The sequence below is a fragment of the Ptychodera flava genome, chromosome 12, assembly GCF_041260155.1.
Source record: "Ptychodera flava strain L36383 chromosome 12, AS_Pfla_20210202, whole genome shotgun sequence".
Taxonomy (NCBI): Eukaryota; Metazoa; Hemichordata; class Enteropneusta; family Ptychoderidae; genus Ptychodera; species Ptychodera flava.
Window position 1 is genome coordinate 38,261,383 of NC_091939.1, and position 19,924 is coordinate 38,281,306.

The window sequence follows — 19,924 nt, forward strand, 5'->3', positions numbered from 1 at the left end:
GAGAGCACAGATTGTCCCGATTATCATGAAATCAAAAGTGTATAATTTGTAAAGGTAGAAAGAAGACTTCTTGGCTGTGTTTAAATCTCAAGATGACTTCAAGTGTTTTTAATGACATTCTGATGATGTATAATGTAATATGAGATGAATAATTTGTAGCCATGATAGCATATCAGTGTAGTTGATCAACTGGAATTATTGCTATGTGTACCATGGCAGACATATTGATGAAATGTTAGATCTACATATAAGTGAATCTGTGACAGTTATCTTCTCAATAGACTTAGGCGAAAGGCAGTCCATGGTTTGGTTTCTCATACGTCAAATGTTGTCAAGTTTATGTAAGATGGCATCAGTATAACCTGTCTCTAGCCATGTTAGATAGCTTTGTAGTAATGGCTTTTTGAAATTAATTGCACAGTACACTTATAGATTTTCATTCCATGTCAAAGATAAACATACAGTTGTAGAGTTCATGTTATAAGTAAATAGATTCCACGATGTATCACTTTCTATGCTGATAGAATCCAAGTGGCTACAGAAGGAGTGGAGTGGATGGGACTGACAGGGGAACGTTTGTTGTGGACATCAACACGTCGAAATCTGAATGTCTGGTCACTCAACACACTTACCACATTCTGGGCTTTGGCTCGATGCAAAACAAAACAACTCAAAGTTGTTCATGGAGAAAACAAGACCAGTAGAGTCATGGCAGTTGGTGATGATAGCAGGTATCAATCAGTTTTGTATTTCTTTGTTTACAGATATGAAACATGTAGCAGTTGTCTGCTGTACTACATACAATATCAGCTCCAGATAACCATAACTAATTTCTGAATTATTTAAGACAAAAGCTCTCTCAAACAGATATACCTGATTAGAGATGCAGAATAATGTTCAGCCTGTAAGAAATGCCAAGTTCATAAATGCAGGGTGTCATTTCTTCTTACTGTGCTTCAGCAAGCATGTGTACTGGTAGTTCAATGTATAGATAAACAACAACAATACTGCCCTCTACTCGGCAACCTACACTTTGTAATCTCTCATACCACTAACTTCTATATACTCCCATTTTCAGTATAAGGTTTCTATCAAAGAAAGAAAGAAAGAACCTATCAACTGTGTTACCTCCACCACCAATCTCACCTTTGGAACAACTACTCAGTGTTACCTACAGTAGAGAACACAACAGTGTCTATGTACTTATCAACCATTATGAAATCTGGGTCTATACAACAAAGTAAGTTGACAAAAACATTTTGAAATATAGGTATATACAAAGTAAGTTGACGTAAACACTATAAAATCTGTGTGTATACAACAAATAAGTTGACATAAACATTATGAAATTTTAGTGAAGTACGTTGATATAAATATGCACTCATAGCAGTCCAGGTCATTTCCGAAATTGGTGACGCTATACCATAATATTTTCTCCTTATCATTAGCCAGTCAGCGGCAATCAGCGGCAAGCGTGCCATCACTAAAATTGTATTTCCTGGCAACCTCCACATGCGTCCATGGTTACATACGCCATAGTGTGTTGAGCTCTATCTTGCTATGAACTCCTCCACTGCACCATTCGCATAACTTTTTCGTGTAGTATCGTGGATCCATGTCAAATATATTGTAAGTTGTGAAAGAGGGGTTTTGTCAAAACATTTGGCGTTGCACATTTCATGGAAATACAGATGTCATTTGTGAAATAACCATTAATTGTGCCGAATTCTGTCATTATCTCGAACAGTTGTGTGGCCACTCTGTAAACACACATTTTCGAAATAATGTAGCATTTTTAGTCCGCGTCGGACAATCGCAACTTAGGTATCATTTTAAAGCTCTGATATTGCTCTTACTTCTTGCAAAATGCCATATGTGTACCTACACAAATAACCTTGAAAACAGTATTTCTAATAGAGATGGCAAACATCTACACAATGATTCTTGGTACTTGAGAGAAATAGATAAACTGGCGGTAGAAATAAATTGTAAATATCTCGACTATTTTTCCACTTATCAGACTCGTTGGTGGTTATGATCTTCTGCAGAACACGTAGATCATATTGACAGTCAAAATTTGTTGAACTTCATATGACAGAGGCTTAATAAGTGGTCTAAAACTGCTGATCACTCTTGGCGGGGGATTTGTTACCCTGGCATGACCTCAACTTTATTAATGACATTATCTGGTCGATGATTGGCTTATAGTTGGAATGCATTATCATATCGAGTCACCAATTTTGGAAATGACCTGGACTGCATAGAGACCTGTTACATATACCTATTCATTGTGTTCAGAACCAAGCCTAGTTTATCATGTGTCATGTTGCAGTAAATCATATTATTGTTGCTGGGTTTTCACCATCCATTTGCCAAATCACAGAATGTAACAGAAACTTCATTTGATGATGGGAACTGATGATACCAAATTTCATATTTCTTGTGACCCAGAGACACCCATTGTTAACATAAAGCTAACAACTTTGCTAAAACCTTGTAAAAAATTATGATATAAACTGTTTGGTAGAGCCGCATGACAAAGTATATCCACCGAACATTTTATCCTCCCAGCATCTTCAGTTAACCTGAAAATGATTGCTATCAACTTTATTTTAGTTACAGCTGACAGCATAAGTAGATAAGAACTTCAACAGGGGACTTGTAAAATGGTGCCCATCACATTTTGAAACAAAGCAGTGTTTACAAGACTATAAGTACACAGTGAATCATTTATTAGTGCCATAAAAGACCTTGTTTTGTGGTCAAATTTTGGTGATATTTTACATTCATAAACTGAATTTTGCCAAATGGTTAGCAAAACAACAGTTATTTTCATGTTTGGTACACCGTCTTGATAGATTTTAATTAATAGATTAATTAATTCCAAATTTATTGTTCATATTAACAAATGTATCTTGAATACTTACACAGGACTGACCCAGCTACACGGACAGCTGTATGGAACTTGTTTAAACTACAGCAGGTATTTCAACAGAAACACAAGAAAGCCGAGGATGAATCAGAAAGTTCTGCAGCTCCAGTGTAAGTAATAATCTGACAGCTAGGATAAGGTCAAAGTAGAGATTGGTCATTAAATAGGAAACACTCTCTGGGAATTCAAGAGTATCGAGAATCAGTGCATGAGGAAGTTTTACTTAAGGTAGTTCCTGCCTCTAAAATGAAAGCTATAAAGTTTTGCTCAAATTTTCTTAAGGAAACTTTCAACCATTCTGTTTGAAATTCCAGAATAAAAATTAGGGGTCACTGTGCAAATTATGGTACAAGAGAAATAAATTACCCAATATTTATGAATATTTGAAATTCGAAATGGCCACCATCCCTGTGTTAACTCGATCTATTTTGGAAAATAAAATTCCTGATTTTCACAAAACTAAATCAGTGAAAACTTTATGTACTCCATGAGCTTCAAAAAGAGACCCCACAAGTGAGAGCCTAAAAGATTATTGTAAAAGTTTGAGAGACTAAACATTGTCCCTGAAGCGCTTTCTACACTTGATGAGTTGTGTCTGGTTGTGTTCAGACTGAAAGTGACCCTAACCCTATAGATTGTCAACACACTACATTATACAACGAGTAGCATGTGAATCTGTTTGTCAGTGTAACTAGTTGTCTGACCATGTACACTAACTTTATGCTCAGCCTTTGTACCTGCTATGCATCATCACATGGCATCATTTTACAAGTGGTATAGCCACAAACTGATGACGTCAAATCACCATACACAAACACAGACACCTTGTAATTATGGCACTGTGTATTGTGTATGGTGATTTGATGTCATCAGTTTGTGGCTATACCACTAGTAAAATGGTACCCATCACATTTTAAAACAAAGCAGTTCAAGTTATTTCAAGTGGGTTGTGTTTATTCAGTCAGGGTACATCACCTGAGTGCCACCTTTAGATATTGTTCAGATTAATTTGCACATTGGCCTGATTGACCTTTGGCAAGATTTGCATAGTAACAACTGATAAGTTTGTATGCAAAGTGAACATACAGTGTTTCATAGTGCACTGAGACATCAGTGCAGCGGGTACATACCATAATGCTTACCTGTACTATAAATAAACTGGCAATGGAACTTTGATGATGGAAGGACTGTAATCTGTGACTAAACTCAGAAGTTAAAGCCAAAATTCAGATACCCACTAAGTTATAGAAACTACAGAAACTTCATGTAAATCTAAAAAACGGTCTGAATAATTTAATTTAGGAAATTTTCTACATTACATCATACCAATAAATTCATATACTTTACAAAGTATTTCTGTGTTCTGTACCATTTGAATTGTCTGTTTTAGGTCTTGTGGATAAATCATATCTCTAAGTGGTTATAAAAGGAAGAAAACAGAGCCCTCATTTGATAAAAATTGCAAGAATTTTCTGTACGCATTTGTCACTGTTCAGTTACTTATCCTGTTTTTACGGATTGGAAGAGATATAAATAATTGGTAACATGCACCGTATAGTCTTAATGGAGAGATTTGCTATTGATGTACATAAATGTCATATTTTGTAATCTTTCCTCCAATCAATTGTTATATTTTTTTGTAGGTTACGTCCATCATCTGGTAAAGGAGGTGGTATCTTTGGTCATGGACCAACACAAACACATCGTGCTACTGCAAGTGGTAGTGGTTTTGAGGCTATTGCTGAATGCTATGTACTGTGTACATTAAATTGTCCCACTATGTACTGGACAGATGAGGGATATGTGTGTCCAGATAACACACAGTTTTTACTGCTTGGAATGCAGGTACATATCTCACTAGTCTTTATCTATTCATGCATAAAAATTTGAACTCCTAAATTTACATAAATATTAATAACATCTGACAAATCCTGTGACAGTATCATTCCTAGCAACACACTCATATTGTACCCATCTTCCACCGGGAGAGTACGTAGCAACAGTAGAAGTTGATCACAAACTGTATCCCAGGACAGGGGACTTTGATTGCCACAATACTCCTGACAGTGGGGAATTTAACAATGCTGCAAGATGGTAGTATTAATTTTGACAGATATCAAGTCCTAAATTATCTACATGCAGCCTCTACTCTCCCCCACCCTAGGGTATCTGACATATATATTTGTATAGCCAGTAGGTGGGGAATTTAACATTGTTTGGAAAAATGCCAAATTCCCCTGTTGGGCCTGCACCTGCAGATAGGTACATAAGTGTTGCAAATGATGATGTAGTCAATAAGTTTATCTAAACATATGTATAATAAGTATCTTTCTGACTGTACTGTGTGTGCTGTACACGAAATAGTACTACCAAATATTTTCCCACGAATAATGGTTGAACATCTATACACTTTATTTAACACTGCTTTTATCCAGTTATTAGGATAGGAAAATGCACCGAAGTCATTGTTTCAGAAGAAAATGACATTGTTACATCTGAAACAGTATTGAAAAATATTGCATGTTTTTCACCTGTAATCCTCTGTATTACATTCAGGATGGTCGTATTTTATTTATGGATCCTGTGACATCTGGTTTAAGACACTTTGTTTTGCAAGCAAACAAGGATGCTGTAAGTTAACTTCATGTATGATTTATCATATGAAAAAATCTTTGTTCATATCTCACCTATTAACAAATACCTAAATTCCCCATGACCATGCTCTGTTAGTGTTCTCATGCTTATATTTAGTCATAGTGTTGACTGAATGAATCATCACTGGTCTATCAGCTGATTGCTTCACTGCAAGAATGTAGCTGGAATGAGATATGGTGAAATTCATTTTATTTGTACAAGTATTTTCCTTGACCTGTATTCTCTAGGACACTCTCGTTTGAACAGTGAAAAGTTATTCCCATTCCGACAGAGTTATCTTTTGTCTATATCAATCACAACAGTGTGGCCATTAGGAAACATTCCTGTATCTTGACCGTAGTATTTTAACCACCATACTTTAAACATTATTGTTTTCAATGTGGTTGAGAGACTCGTGTATATGGGAACTTGGATGAAGGGATTAATTCAATGAATTTACTGATTACAAATCATCGTGTTGTATCTATATTGCAAATCTGTGATTTTATGAAATGTTCACTTCAAATGTTTGTTACTTCAGATACTTGACATACGGTACAATGAAGAAGACAGTATATTGATCAGTCAGTGTCATCCTAGAGAAGATACTCTGTTCCAATGTTGGGATTTACCAAGCCTAGAGTTACTTTATGAAGTTACAACACCAACCACTATAACAGATTTTGCTGTGATTGTAAGTATCAATTCTGAATGACATCACACATCATTTATGATGGAGTTCACTGATTAGATACATTTTAACTATAATTTGTATTATTATTTTAAAAGTTCACTTTAAAACAGACACTCCAACACTGCACCGTCAATTTAACAGTTTAACAACTCTTTAACCCGTCAGATTTTTTCTGAATCAAGAAATGAGTATAGTTTTTTTACAGAACAAAATTATTAAGATGTCTGTACCTATATAATACTAGAAAGCGTAACATCTGTGTTCCTTTCAAAAGAACCTTCCATTCATGCCTCTGACATAGACAGTCTAAATGTCATCAGTGTTCTATGAATTTTCTATGAATTGTCTGACAAGTTATTGGCATGGAGAATCTGTATGTGGAGTCAGGTTTTCATTTAAGAAAATAAGTAATCCATTTTCCCTGCTAAAATGCATTATGTTATCATAACTCACACCATGCTACACTGAACAAAGTTTAGTTTAGGGCAACTTTCCCACATTATGTTTTTCAGTCTTCAGTCACAGTTTTATACGTTACTTGTTAAAGATATGATGTATCCTATTGAGGCACAGGAATACATTGCTTGGCACTGCAGTTTTCTGAAATCAAAGTACATGTTCATTATGTTATTGTATATTGCTGTTTTTTGTATGACCCTGAATGCATTGGTCAGGTTTGAAAGTTTGCTTGACAATTACTTTGTATTTCTGATACTAGGGTAACATATTCCTGTGTGGTCACTCCACTGGTTCAGTTCAAATCCATGAATTAAAACGGATAGATCCGTCCAGCCATGGTAGAAGTGGACACCGTAGCAGCATATCTGATATCTCAGACATTAGCAGTGATCAAGGAAGTGCCATTGATGAAACTGGCAGTATTGGAGGAAAGAAACGAGAACATTTTGCTCCTGTCATATGTGCTAAAGCATGCCATAATTTGGAAATTTTTATGACATGCAGGTGACGTTATGTTTTAGTTTTTACAATTTTTTCTATCCAGTACTCATTTATTGACATATGTACACTAGTGTAACAGTAAAAGTGTTTGTTCATTGTGACCATGTACTGTTTAAAGGTAGACTCTTCTCTCTTATTGATTATCGAAGTCTTCAATATACTGTAAGTCATGCATTTTCTTCATCAGCTAAGATATTTTACAGTTTCACGGTTGCATCATTTTATAATGTAAAAAGTGACAGTCAATTTTTATCAAAGTTAAAAAGTTAATATGAACATGTATTTTAGGAAAGTGTGTGTGATAATATCTGTACTTCATTGTTAACTATGTTCTATTATGTCAGTATATTGATGGCGCAAATACAGTGATCTGATTGGTAGAGATGCAAAAAGAACCATGGTATATCACACACGCAAGCTCTCGGCTTGAGCAAAATCCTTTTTTAATGTTCCATGCCAGAATTTCAATATACTGTTATGATATAATAGCAATAAATCACACCCAGAGAGGGTATACAACTTGGTTTTGAACAGATCACTTTATATATGCACTCGCTATCACTCGAGCATATATGTGAACTGGTCTAAACCTCATGGTATAATGTCGCTGGGTGTGCTTTATTGCTTAAATATCAAACACATTTGATAGTATGATACCAGTCTTCTAAATTAATATTCAATGTTCTCCTCTTCCAATTAAGTTCGGATGGTATGATAAAAGTATGGGACACATGCAAAACACTGCAGACAGAGATTATACTTGATGAATCTTTGACCACAGCGGCTTTTCTCAACAAGACTGGAGATGTACTGGTTGGATTTAAAAACCATATCTTCTTCATTGATCATACAAAAGGTCAGTTTGAAAAAAGGTTATGAATCCTGAGAAATACTTATTTTGTATTAGTTCTCACCTGACAGTGACAGCCATCTGTACAGTTCACCCCTAAATTCCCTGTAAACAGTTCCACAATTACAATTGTTGTACCAACACATTTGGCCAAAGTATGCGGTGAAGGGATTATGTATGTGGCTAAATTGCAAAACTAGATAAAATGTTGTCAACATCTCCTTTTGAAAGATGTAGAATGGTACATGATATACCATACCTGTCCATGTTATCTAGTTTTGCAATTGAGCCACATACATATTAGCTGGTGAAAAAAGCACTCAAAACTTTGACCATTTCGTTACCATGCGTTGGGCCAAACATGTCGTCATAGCAATTGTAATTGTGGAACTGTTTACAAGGAATCAGCGGTGAACAGTTAGCTTGTACTTCCAGTATATCAAATTTACAAGTATGAGCTTATAGAATTTAAGACTTTGATCGGAGTAAACACCAAAATGATGTAGAGGAGGTAGAACTTTATCATCTGCTTGTGTATCTGGGTCTATCTTTTTAATATACCAGATGGTACGGAATGTCTTAACAGTTGTAAAAGTTAAAATTGGAAAGGACTTAGTGGTACTTTTCATGTATTTCAAAGAGGATTTTGATATGTACATATATCAATTGCCTGTCATCCCATGACAAGGTGACTAAAGTCTGCTCAAAATTTTCAGTGTCATTGTACATATTTAATACAATATTTTGTACAGTTTTCAGTTGAAAATTACAATGACAGCTTACGTTTGTTTGTTTCTTTTTCCTTTTCCACTGTGATACAGTGATCAAAGGTCTGTATAAGATTGATAACGTGATTACTGGAGGTTGTGTCACACCCATGATTGCCTACATTGCCTATTACCTCTCCTATTTTATGATTTCCAAAATTTTTCAAAATTGTATTAGATAAAGAGGCACAAACAATATTAAACTCTCAACCTGTAAGAAAAATACAGTCATGATATTTTCTTTTCAACACACACAAATAGCTGAGAAATGACATGGCAGTGCTATCTCACTGAATTATAATAATCTTTATATGAGTCATCTGCATTGCTTTACTCTCATGTATTTCCATGAATATCAAGTAGTAAATTGTAGATTATTGTGACAGAACCTCCAAGGTACATGAAGTGGAATTGAACAAAACATCCCCCCCCCCCTCAATGGTCCCAATCACTCATTCCCATTCACATCACCCAATTTTACTGATCTGACGATTCTAATGTACATTATGCTGTGTGATACGTAGACTGATGAATTGTGAAAGTCTAGATATTAATAAAGCACTGTTTTTTTCCTGCAAACTTTAACCACTCACAAGTTTTGTATGTAATCTTCTATAAATATTATTGAAATAGAAAGTAAATACCAGTAGTTGTAACAAATATTATTTTGGTCACAAAACTGATAAGGCCAAAGTAAGTAAATTCTTTGTTTTGCGTCCGCGCGCGCCTAGGTTTTTGGAGATTTTTCGGGAAAAAAAACACAAACTTTCCTTTCAAAATTTCGCCGTTGGTTGCGCTATTTTGTCGCAAAAACAAGTCGTGGCTTTTAACTTTGCGACGAAACACTCCTTTACGGCAGTCAGATTTCACTAATGGACCATGCGTTGACGTAAAACAGTACTCTCTACACATTTACCCCTGTCGATACTCTCAGCCTCACGCCGGGCCTCACGTTCCCGCTGTCTGTTGTGGCTTTGCCTGTTGTAGCTTTGTCGTCACGATAAAAAAAATGGATGAAAGCAGGGAAAAAATCGAAGTTAAAAAACAGGAAACCTTTGCACGGCAACTTGAAGGCATGGTCATTGCGAGCAATCGGGACTTGAACAGAGAGAGATTCAGTCGATTGGACTTGGGTACCGGGCTTGGGTACCACGACTCAGAGAGTATGGCAGACGGAAAATCGGAAACTGTTGAGGCCTATCCTAGTTAATTGGTCTTTTAGGTTTGCCAAAAATTTGATTAATTCGTCCATTTTAACTTGAAACAAAAAATAAACCAGTGATCAGTCCTATAAACGAAAGGCCTTTACGTACTTTTTGTTCAGTTTGGGTATGGGAAAGTATATTAGAATCCCTCTGTGAAAGTTAGAACTTGTAGTAGGCTGTTGTAGCTGCTCTTGAAGGAGGTCACACTTTCTGCATTAATGACATCGGCTGGTAATTTATTCCAGGTGTCCACAACTCTTGCTGAAAAAAGTACTTTCTTGTGTTAAGTCGAACGGTTAGTTTATGAAGTTTGGGACAGTGTCCTCAAGTTCTCGAGTCGGCTGCTAACTCAAGTGAAAGGTTACAGTGGTCATGGCCTTTGATAACTAATTCTAGAGTTGAATCATGTCGCCACGAATTCTTCTTTGTTCAAGTGTTATTAAACCAAGCTGTTTAAGTCTATTTTGATAATTGTATAGTGTTGGAGTTTAGGTATTATTTGCCGTGCTAAGATTTTTATATCCTTTTGTAGCCATGGTGACCAAGCTTGTACTGCATGTTCGAGCTGTGGTCTCACAAGAATGACATTTTTTTATTTGATCGACAATGATCGTTTGATGAGATCAACAATCTGTTTGCTTTTTTGCAAACTTATCACATTTGCTTGACGGTTTCAAGGTAGAATGAAGTAGATCGCCCAAGTCATTTTTTTCAGTTGTACGTCCCAGCAAAATATTGTTCATTGAGTATTTATTGAAGGGGTTGTTGTAGACAATATGCGTCCGCCAGTGTTCACTCATTTTTTGTAGCTTGTCCAAATCAGCTTGTAGAATTTCAGGATCACTACAATTTCGCAAGGGATGATATGTCTTGGTATTGTCAGTAAATTTTGAGTTCAGAACTAATTCACCGCCAGTATGATTGATGTAGATTAGAAAGAGTACTGGTCCAAGAACTGAACCCTTTGGGACACCACTTGTGACCTATTCTCCATTCAGATGATGCTCCATTTATGACTACTCGCTGTTTTGTATTTGTTAATCATGCTTTGACCCACTATAGAATATTTCCATTTATGCCATAATACTTCATCTTTTCAATCAATCTGGGGTGTCACGAAAGTACAAGGAATATAGATGTGAAGCTTCCACCTAAATTTGGGTCTGATGAGTCTGTGTGTGGAGACTGACAATTGCGAAATGATTTCTTTTATTTGATGGAAAGGAATTTAAGGTGCTGGTTTTACGAATGGTCCCGAGGAAGCTGCAGGGAATACTTTTGTCAACTATATCACCAATTTCTTCAATCTTCTCTCTGATGCCCCATCTTTCTAAAATTGAATGCAGAGGCTACAAGTTACCATTTCTGTTTGGTGTTTTCTTTCAAAACAGACACCTTTCAGCAAAACTATGACATTCCATCAGAGCATAGACATTACAAGAAACTTGAAAAAACGTACAAGTACTTGAGGACAAAAGACCGCTACTGTATACTGTTATAGTGTACCCATTCCTCAAACTCTCCAGATTTAAGTAATTTGATGAGGCTGTCAAGTTGCTGTGCAATGGTATTGACATGTGGACACTTTGAGTGCACAAGAAAGAAATCTAAAACTAATAAGGGACAAGCAAACGTCAAAGAATGACTGTTTATTTTGATCCATTTGTTATGAAAATGCATACAGTGATCATACAGTGTGTCACACTGTGACACGAGTGTTCATGTGGTTTGAGAAAAATTGTCCAATAAAGGCAAAAAGATTTTGTGTTAAATTTTCTGTGTGTGTTTTTTAGCCGCTTACCCGCGTACCTTTTAGGATTTTGAGTGGACGCAAAACAAAGAATTTACTTACTTTGGCCTAATGAGGATATGGGAACTTTAATTGCTGTTTCTAAAACAAATGTTATTTATGACATTTGGCTGCATTGAGAGAATAGCATAGGTAGTAAGCTGTCACTGTCAAGCATATTATGTTTGCAAACCATGAACTTATTTGTAATGGATAAAATATACAAAAAAGGCCTTGAATTGCCAACTTATTTCACTGTCGAGTATCAGTTTAATTTTTCATTCTCAAAAAAGTGCCTGTATATTGTATGATAATCCTATGCAAGTGATCAACAGTGATAGAATTATACAGAACTTCACAATAGCTGGTTAGCTAATCACAATTTTGTTGCATAATAATTCAATGCTCAGTTTTTCAGACAATTTTTATCACTTGATTGGAAATTGCAAATATCTTCATGAAAACTGTAATCTCCTGAAAATTCAGTTTGTTTTCAATTTAAAATCATGTAAACCATGTTGTAACACATTCAGCAATACAACCACTGGCATCTGATATAAACTGTGAAATTTCCTCATTTATAACTGTGTTATTCTTTAGAACCTTCTGAATTAAAAGTTTTGTTTTTTTTTTCCAGTGAACCCATCACAAAGTGGTGCAGCAGATGTTCATGAAGATGAGTTTGAAATAGGTAAGTCTATATACTGCCCTCAACAGGTGAAATGTTTTACTCACTCGGCAAATGTATGGAGGGTATTTGAATCAAAAGGCTCATTTATTTGTTCATTTGCATGGGATGTTACTAATAATAGGCTTGAAGAAACAGAAAATGCGTTATTTAATTTATTATTTCTGTCATTTGTATTACAATTGAAAATTATGTAAAAAAAATAGGTGTCATCTTTGCTGGATGTACTCTTGTCACACAAGTAATTTCTTTTAACTTTTCTTGAAAACATTTACCGTTTACTTCACTTATTTATACAGTATAAGCTAGCATTTGTTACTATGGTTACTATAATTTCCTTCTCATTGCCGATTTCTCTCAAGAATAGTTTCATACACTTCCTCAGTGGGTCATTGTGTTCCTCAGTGGGTCATTGTGCTCCTCAGTGGGTCATTGTGTTCCTCAGTGGGTCATTGTGTTCCTCAGTGGGTCATTGTGTTGGAGACTTTGCAAGGATCAAAAGTGTGATCAGTGTGAAATGTTTGTAAAAGTCAAAACTTCATTTTAGAAAAAAATATGAAAATGAGATGTTAAAATGGAACCCAGAAGACATTGTAAAAGTATCAAAATATGAAATATTGCATTCCCATCATAGGATGCAGTTTTCTTATTCAAACGTCTAATTTGATGATTAAAAGAAACCCTAATCATATTAAGTTACTTTCTTCACTTACTTGTCAAACTTCATTACATGAACATTTGACAAATAGAGTGGTTTCTATCCAAATTCACATTTTCATCTCACAAAGCCTTTGACATCTTCTTCCAATATTTATCCAACTTTTTATTATTTATTTCACTGTGGTTAATCAACCCATGTTACTTGAATTTAATTTAATTTAAGAATGATGTACGTGTTGCTATTCTCAAATTTTATTGGTATCATAATGTCTATACCAGAAGGGCATTCAAATGATATCAGATATTGTGTATTATGAAACTTCCATATGTAACTAGTTGTGAAATCCAAATTTTCATTATGTGAAGAATGTATTTTTGGATTATTCATTCACATAATAATTCTAATGTGTCAAAATTGACATTTTGTTAGAAGATAATAGATGAAGTAAAACTGTGTTGAATGATTTAAAAATATTTTTTTGCAATATTTTTAAATATTGCATTTCCAAATGACATATTTCACTTTTCTACAACTACAAATTTTCTCTGGTTTTTGAATGGCAAGGTATGACATTGATATTGAAGCAGATATGTTCATTGGAACGTATACAGAACTTTAATATTTGTATATTGAGAATGGGTTCTAAAAAGCCCATTCAACTGCTGTCATTGTTCAAACAGTGAATACTCAATATTGAGTTTTGAACAGAAGCAATTTCATCATCAAACAGCTGAGTATGTAGGACAAGTAAACACATTAAAATTACCTGGTTTAGTATAGCAATTAGGTGTCTCTTAGAACATATCATTTCCATTTCATAATTTCTGTTTTAAATAATTAGAGGCTTTACATCAGGTACCATCTTCCAATGTCTGAACATGTAACATGGTTGTTTGTATGTGCCTTTGAAATATCACGTATTCACACAGACACACTACATGATTTGGATTTATTAAATCTGCCTACTATTTAATACGGTAACCATAAATATGAAGGTTGTTTGTGTTTGATAACTCATTTCTTAATTAGTAGTATAATACTACAAATATTCAAAATGTTGCCTATAAGTACTGTAGAATTTTAAATACATAGCACAGACTGAGATATAGACACATGAGAATTTCCTCTGAGATACTGGACATGTGGTTTCAAGTCTACATAGTATAACTGTTGACGTTTAGCATTGAAATAATTTCAAGATTTTCACTGCATGTTCTTCTATTGGCAAAAATTCAACAAGTGTTTCAGCTTAGCATGTTGTAATATGGCCTTCCATATTGTGAGTAGAAGCATTGACAATATAGCTGAACCATAGCAAGGAGAAATAACTGTCTCCAAGGCAACATAAACATGATCAAACCTAAACGGAAATAGTTCAGTATTTGTAGACATTTCATAATTATTGTTTAATAAACTGTTCAACTGACTCCTGTCAATGACTTTTCAATTTAACAGAAATGAATTAAGAACACGTCACCTTTACTAGAACTGGTCATGTCTTTAATGTGAAGCTATTCATATGCAAATTAGGCTGTCTCAGATTACAGTATTATTCAACCAATAGCGCTTTCATTTGCACTCTTCCATAAATACCAGTTTCAAATTCAAAAGCCACAGCTTCAGAAATTCCAGTCCATTAATCAGTTCATTACAGTGTAGTATAGAACAACCCTATGTACGTGTACAGTCACATCATAGACACCTGCTTGCTATTGCCAGTGACGTAGCTCTCCAGGAATGGTAGAGTATGGTGTGCATCACTGTCTGTAGGGAGTCATCCGTTGATATGGACTTGTTTCTGTGGACATATGTGGATAGGAACCTTTGTAAATATGGATTGTTTCTGGAAACGACCAGCTGTGGATATGTTTCTCCATGGAAAATCAGCAACTTCTGTGTTTGTTTATAAAGCTGTTATTGATAACTGACTTGCCAGGAATCACAAATTCCAAGATGACTACCGGCAGAATGAGCTTCAATTTCTTCAGCTTGCATTATCATTATGCACATGAGATTCTCAATAGACCAAAGTACCTGGATGAAAGGGGCATTGGTTGGTATTTTTGTATTTGTTATGATTCTATAAACATTAGCCAATGTGGTCAAACAACTTCATCTACTGCTTGCGGCAGAGTCATATAAACATGTAGATAGGATGAGGTGTTTTGAGTTTTTCATTGATAAATATGATAATACAATAGTGTTGATTCTGATTTAGGTTTGTCACTAAACATAGCATCATGGGTATGACGTTCCTTACCACTTAAATTCTGACAAAATTTTGTTTTCTATGCCTGTGTAAAGGTTGTGTAATATGTCTACTTGTCTTTGGAATGCATTGACATGTGGTGATTATTGGTTTTTTTGGAGGGGGGGGCAAAAATGAAAAAATAAAAAAACAGTTTAATCATTCTTTCAAATGTAATATAAACATTTTCGACAAGTATGAATTTTTGTACAGAACATCACAGAACATAATTTACAATAGGCCACATTCTGTGTCTGTAGTTACTGTTATTTTGTTTGTTGTGACTATGGCCAAAAATGTTTAGACATTAACCTTTTTAGAAATGAAATGTTTTCTTTAATGATTGTTTCATGTTCTTAGATAAGCAGTGATTAATATCAATTAAACTGATAATATGTAGGCTTTCAGAATAGCTATAAATCAATGCTATGATGGAAATACTTTACAAAAGTTGACTGATTGACAGCAACTCTTCATGATCCAAATCCTTATGTTAGTTAGGCTTTGTTCAATTTCCATCCTGTAAGTGGAAGATTGAGTGATGAGCTCTGCACCATGTCTTCTTGCATGAAAGATGTTTTTGTGATGCATATTCATTTTCAGCTGATTCCCTGGAACCATTGGTTCAGTATTATACATAATGCACTAGCTTCAGCTGATTCCCTGGAACCATTGGTTCAGTATTATACATAATGCACTAGCTTCAGCTGATTCCCTGGAACCATTGGTTCAGTATTATACATAATGCACTAGCTTCAGCTGATTCCCTGGAACCATTGGTTCAGTATTATACATAATGCACTAGCTTCAGCTGATTCCCTGGAACCATTGGTTCAGTATTATACATAATGCACTAGCTGTGCTGAGTTAGTTTTACCGGCTAAGAATTGATTATCAGATATTCATGTATTTTAGACAAATTTGATGTCCTTTCATAAATGTTTTAACATTTTTTTGTGTCGTCAATGATCAGATATAATCAATAATGTGTGTCAGCTATGCAGTTCACACTTCAAAAATATAATTTACAAGGGGTTTCTGTAGAAGCAGTTGTTTTCAGTGCATCTATAACTATCCTGCCTGTATTTCATGAATTCAGTGTTCAGTGGAAACTATAAACTCCATTATTATTCATTTAATATTTGTTTTTGCAATATGAGACACTGAACATGTTTGATTCCATAAATCACTCAAATAATCCTGATTCATGTAATTTAAAACACACACACACACATATATTACTCTGTATTAGAATTGAAAAGAGCAAGAGAAATAGATGAGATATTTGAAATTACAACATCGAACATTTTGTATCTCAGCAAATCCGTCAATTATGAAATACATCTGTTTTCCTCAGATTTTCAGAAATACATGTATAGTTGAAAAAAGTCCCGAACAAGATATGATTTTATTTCAGAGTCTGACATTTATGAAGATCCAGCCGTGAGATATGAAGGAGCAGCTGCTAATCCTGATCCAATTGATATGAAGAATTATCTGGTATGGTTATTCTTTTATTCCCCATCTCTCTATCTACACATCTTGTTTCTTTCCATTTCTTATTATCTTGTCAAGTAGACATTCCCTTCAAATACTTTTGACAGGGTCTTCACCTCGAAATTGATCTAATGATCAGTTAAAACGTAAGATTTCCACAGAATGTCATATCATATAAAAATCCTTTGACTAAACCCTACAGCTCTAATGTACAATGTTAATGTAAGGTTGCTACTCAGGTTGTCACTCTCCAGCCAAGGCTCTGCAATGTTTGTGCAAGGTTACCACTCTTTAGCCAAACCTAACACACATACACTAGCATACAGCTATAAGCAACTGTAAAAGTAAGAATTTCATGTAATCTAGGGTGGGTATTATAACAAATATGACTGAGAAATTCACACATCCGTATATCCCGCTATTAAGTCAGCTGTGCATATGTTTATTAAAAATTGAACTGAAGAAATACAGTCATGTCTGTCTATTTCCATAACAAATCGATTGGTTCAATATTTGCCATATTTGCTTTGTTTAATGCACAGTGCGTTAACAATGCTTCTTACTGAGTGTGTGGTTTCTATGTAATTTGATTGGATTCAATGTCCTCACTCAATTACAGTGACAGGTTATAAATAACAGTAAATCTGAAATAGTACTTGAACTTCAATGACTGGTGGTTAATGAGTAATGAAAACTGTGTCAACTGTAAGATTGACTGCCACATAAGTAATATGTACATGCTTCATCATATATTGATTCAATCTTTCTCCATAATGTCACCATTGATGATATAGATATCTTTCATATTTAAAAAAGTCGCAAAATGTTGAAACTTATGTAGAAATCAAGGCCATTTCTACGGGTCAAATCTGAAAATTTCCTACTTGATGTCTGCAAAAGTTGCTGCATAAATGAATTTGAAAAAGGTAGTGTTCTGCAGTATAATAACATTACCATCACATTATTAGTTCTTATTAGCTACTATAGACTATAGTCTATAGAAGCTATTGGGATGGGTATCCGTCGGGCGTCCGGCGTCAGTCTGTATGTATGTATGTATGTATGTATGTATGTATGTACTATGTCTGTTTGTGAGGATGTCCGTCCACTCAAATATCTTGAGAACCACAGTATTTACTGATTTGATAATTGTTTTGTAGATGAAAAATATGATTATGAGAAACTATTTTTTTAATTTTTTGATATTGTTGAAAATATGCAAATTAGCACCAAAAAAGGCGTTTTTCATAGCCGCTGGTCAGACAGCTTTGTTATTTGGTATACAGGTCCCTAGGGATAACTCAACTTCGATTTGTTCAAATTGTGATAAAATATGCAAATCTGTATTTTTAAAGCCATTACTCGCGATCCCAGGGATCGCCTTTGTTCTAGTCTGTAAGAGGATTTTGGAGGTGTGATAGCCTTTTGTTTTCCATTGAAATTGTAATCTGGTGGGTAAATTTTCTGATGAGACAATCTGGTGCCAACGAATGCCTTTAATAAGGAATTTTTTTGTCATTTTTGGTCAAAACTTTATTTCATCAAAACCGCTTGTCTGACAGCTTTGATATTTGGTATACAGGTTCCTACAGATGAACTAAATATGATATATTGAATATATGATAAAATCTGCAATTTGGTATTTTTGGTGCAATTTTTGCCATTTGGTCAAAAAATGTGTTTCTCAAACACTGCTTGTCTGATGCCTTTGATATTTGGTATACAGGTTCCTAGGGGTTGTCTTAGTGATTTGATGAAATCTTCAATTTTTGTATTTTCAGGTCAATTTTTGCCATTTTTGGTCAAAATATTTGTTTCTCAAAAGTTACTCATCTGATAGCTTTGATATTTGGTATACAGGTTCCTAGGCTTTATCTTAATGTAATATGTTGAAATTATGATGAAATCTTGAATTTTGTATTTTTGCAGCTAATTTTGCCTTTTTTGGTCAGGCCATCCTGAAATGAGCTATCAAACATATCCACCTTCTTCATCAATACATGTGTCACAAAAAGTTATTCTCTACGTACAATAACACAGCAGAGCTCTGTCGACTGTTGAGTCGCTTGTTTTTTCAAAACTGTTGGTCAGACAGCTTTAATATTTGGTTTATAAGTCCCTAAGATGACCTTAGTGAGATAATTTCGTACAGTCAGGAAATACTTAATTTTGTATCCATGTCTATAGTAGCTTCAGGGACTTTGGCCCCATGTTTGTGTTAATCCTACCGGACTAAACCAACCGATTTAGACAATATGGAAAATTGCTCAACAGACCTTCAATTACCAAGGTACTGTATGGTACATAATTGGAAGAAATTGTTGTTCCTTTCATTCCTGTATGTGTTATCAAGAACTTTGATGAGTTTTACTGTCAACAAATTTAAGCAAATATGATCGTAGCAGTAAGCAACAAGATCTAGATTTAAATTTCTAGGACAATCTTACCCAGTTAAAATGAATGTTAGGTACAGGCCTGTTTCAAAACTATTTCTTGCAATGCCACAAAGTACTGCAGTTACTTGCTCCAAGACATCTCTCACACAATGACAGTCTGTGTTTGTACTTGTCATCACAGGTACCATTTGAATTGGACTTCAGTGCAGATTTCCTTGACAACGTATCACCATCATCGACACACACCAGTGAGGAGGTAAGTCAGATTTCCATGACAACGTATCACCATCACCAACACACCAGTGAGGAGTTAAGTCAGATTTCCATGACAACGTATAACCATCACCAACACACCAGTGAGGAATTAAGTCAGATTTCCATGACAACGTATAACCATCACCGACACACACCAGTGAGGAATTAAGTCAGATTTCCATGGCAAGATATCACTGTCACCAACACACCATTGAAGAGGTATTGTTGAACCAATGGCTCCTCTCACACTATGTCAAACAATTAATTTTCACAATATATACATTAAAAATGTATGTTAAAACAAAGAGAGGCCACTTTTATGCTAGAAATCTGTCTACACAGTAAAAT

At 34.9% G+C, this 19,924-nt stretch overlaps 1 protein-coding gene across 2 annotated transcripts in view; it reads left to right on the plus strand.

Annotated features, from left to right (window-relative positions):
• LOC139145809 (uncharacterized) overlaps positions 1 to 19,924 on the plus strand; it is a 46,136-nt gene that overhangs the window by 19,058 nt on the left and 7,154 nt on the right. For both annotated transcript variants that reach the window (XM_070717195.1, XM_070717196.1), the window contains 11 exons: positions 525 to 731; positions 1,079 to 1,240; positions 2,932 to 3,042; positions 4,576 to 4,777; positions 5,489 to 5,563; positions 6,108 to 6,260; positions 6,979 to 7,223; positions 7,922 to 8,076; positions 12,469 to 12,522; positions 16,846 to 16,928; positions 19,503 to 19,577. In XM_070717195.1, the coding sequence (XP_070573296.1) occupies positions 525 to 731; positions 1,079 to 1,240; positions 2,932 to 3,042; positions 4,576 to 4,777; positions 5,489 to 5,563; positions 6,108 to 6,260; positions 6,979 to 7,223; positions 7,922 to 8,076; positions 12,469 to 12,522; positions 16,846 to 16,928; positions 19,503 to 19,577 (1,522 nt within the window). The remainder of the gene's footprint in view (positions 1 to 524; positions 732 to 1,078; positions 1,241 to 2,931; positions 3,043 to 4,575; positions 4,778 to 5,488; positions 5,564 to 6,107; positions 6,261 to 6,978; positions 7,224 to 7,921; positions 8,077 to 12,468; positions 12,523 to 16,845; positions 16,929 to 19,502; positions 19,578 to 19,924) is intronic.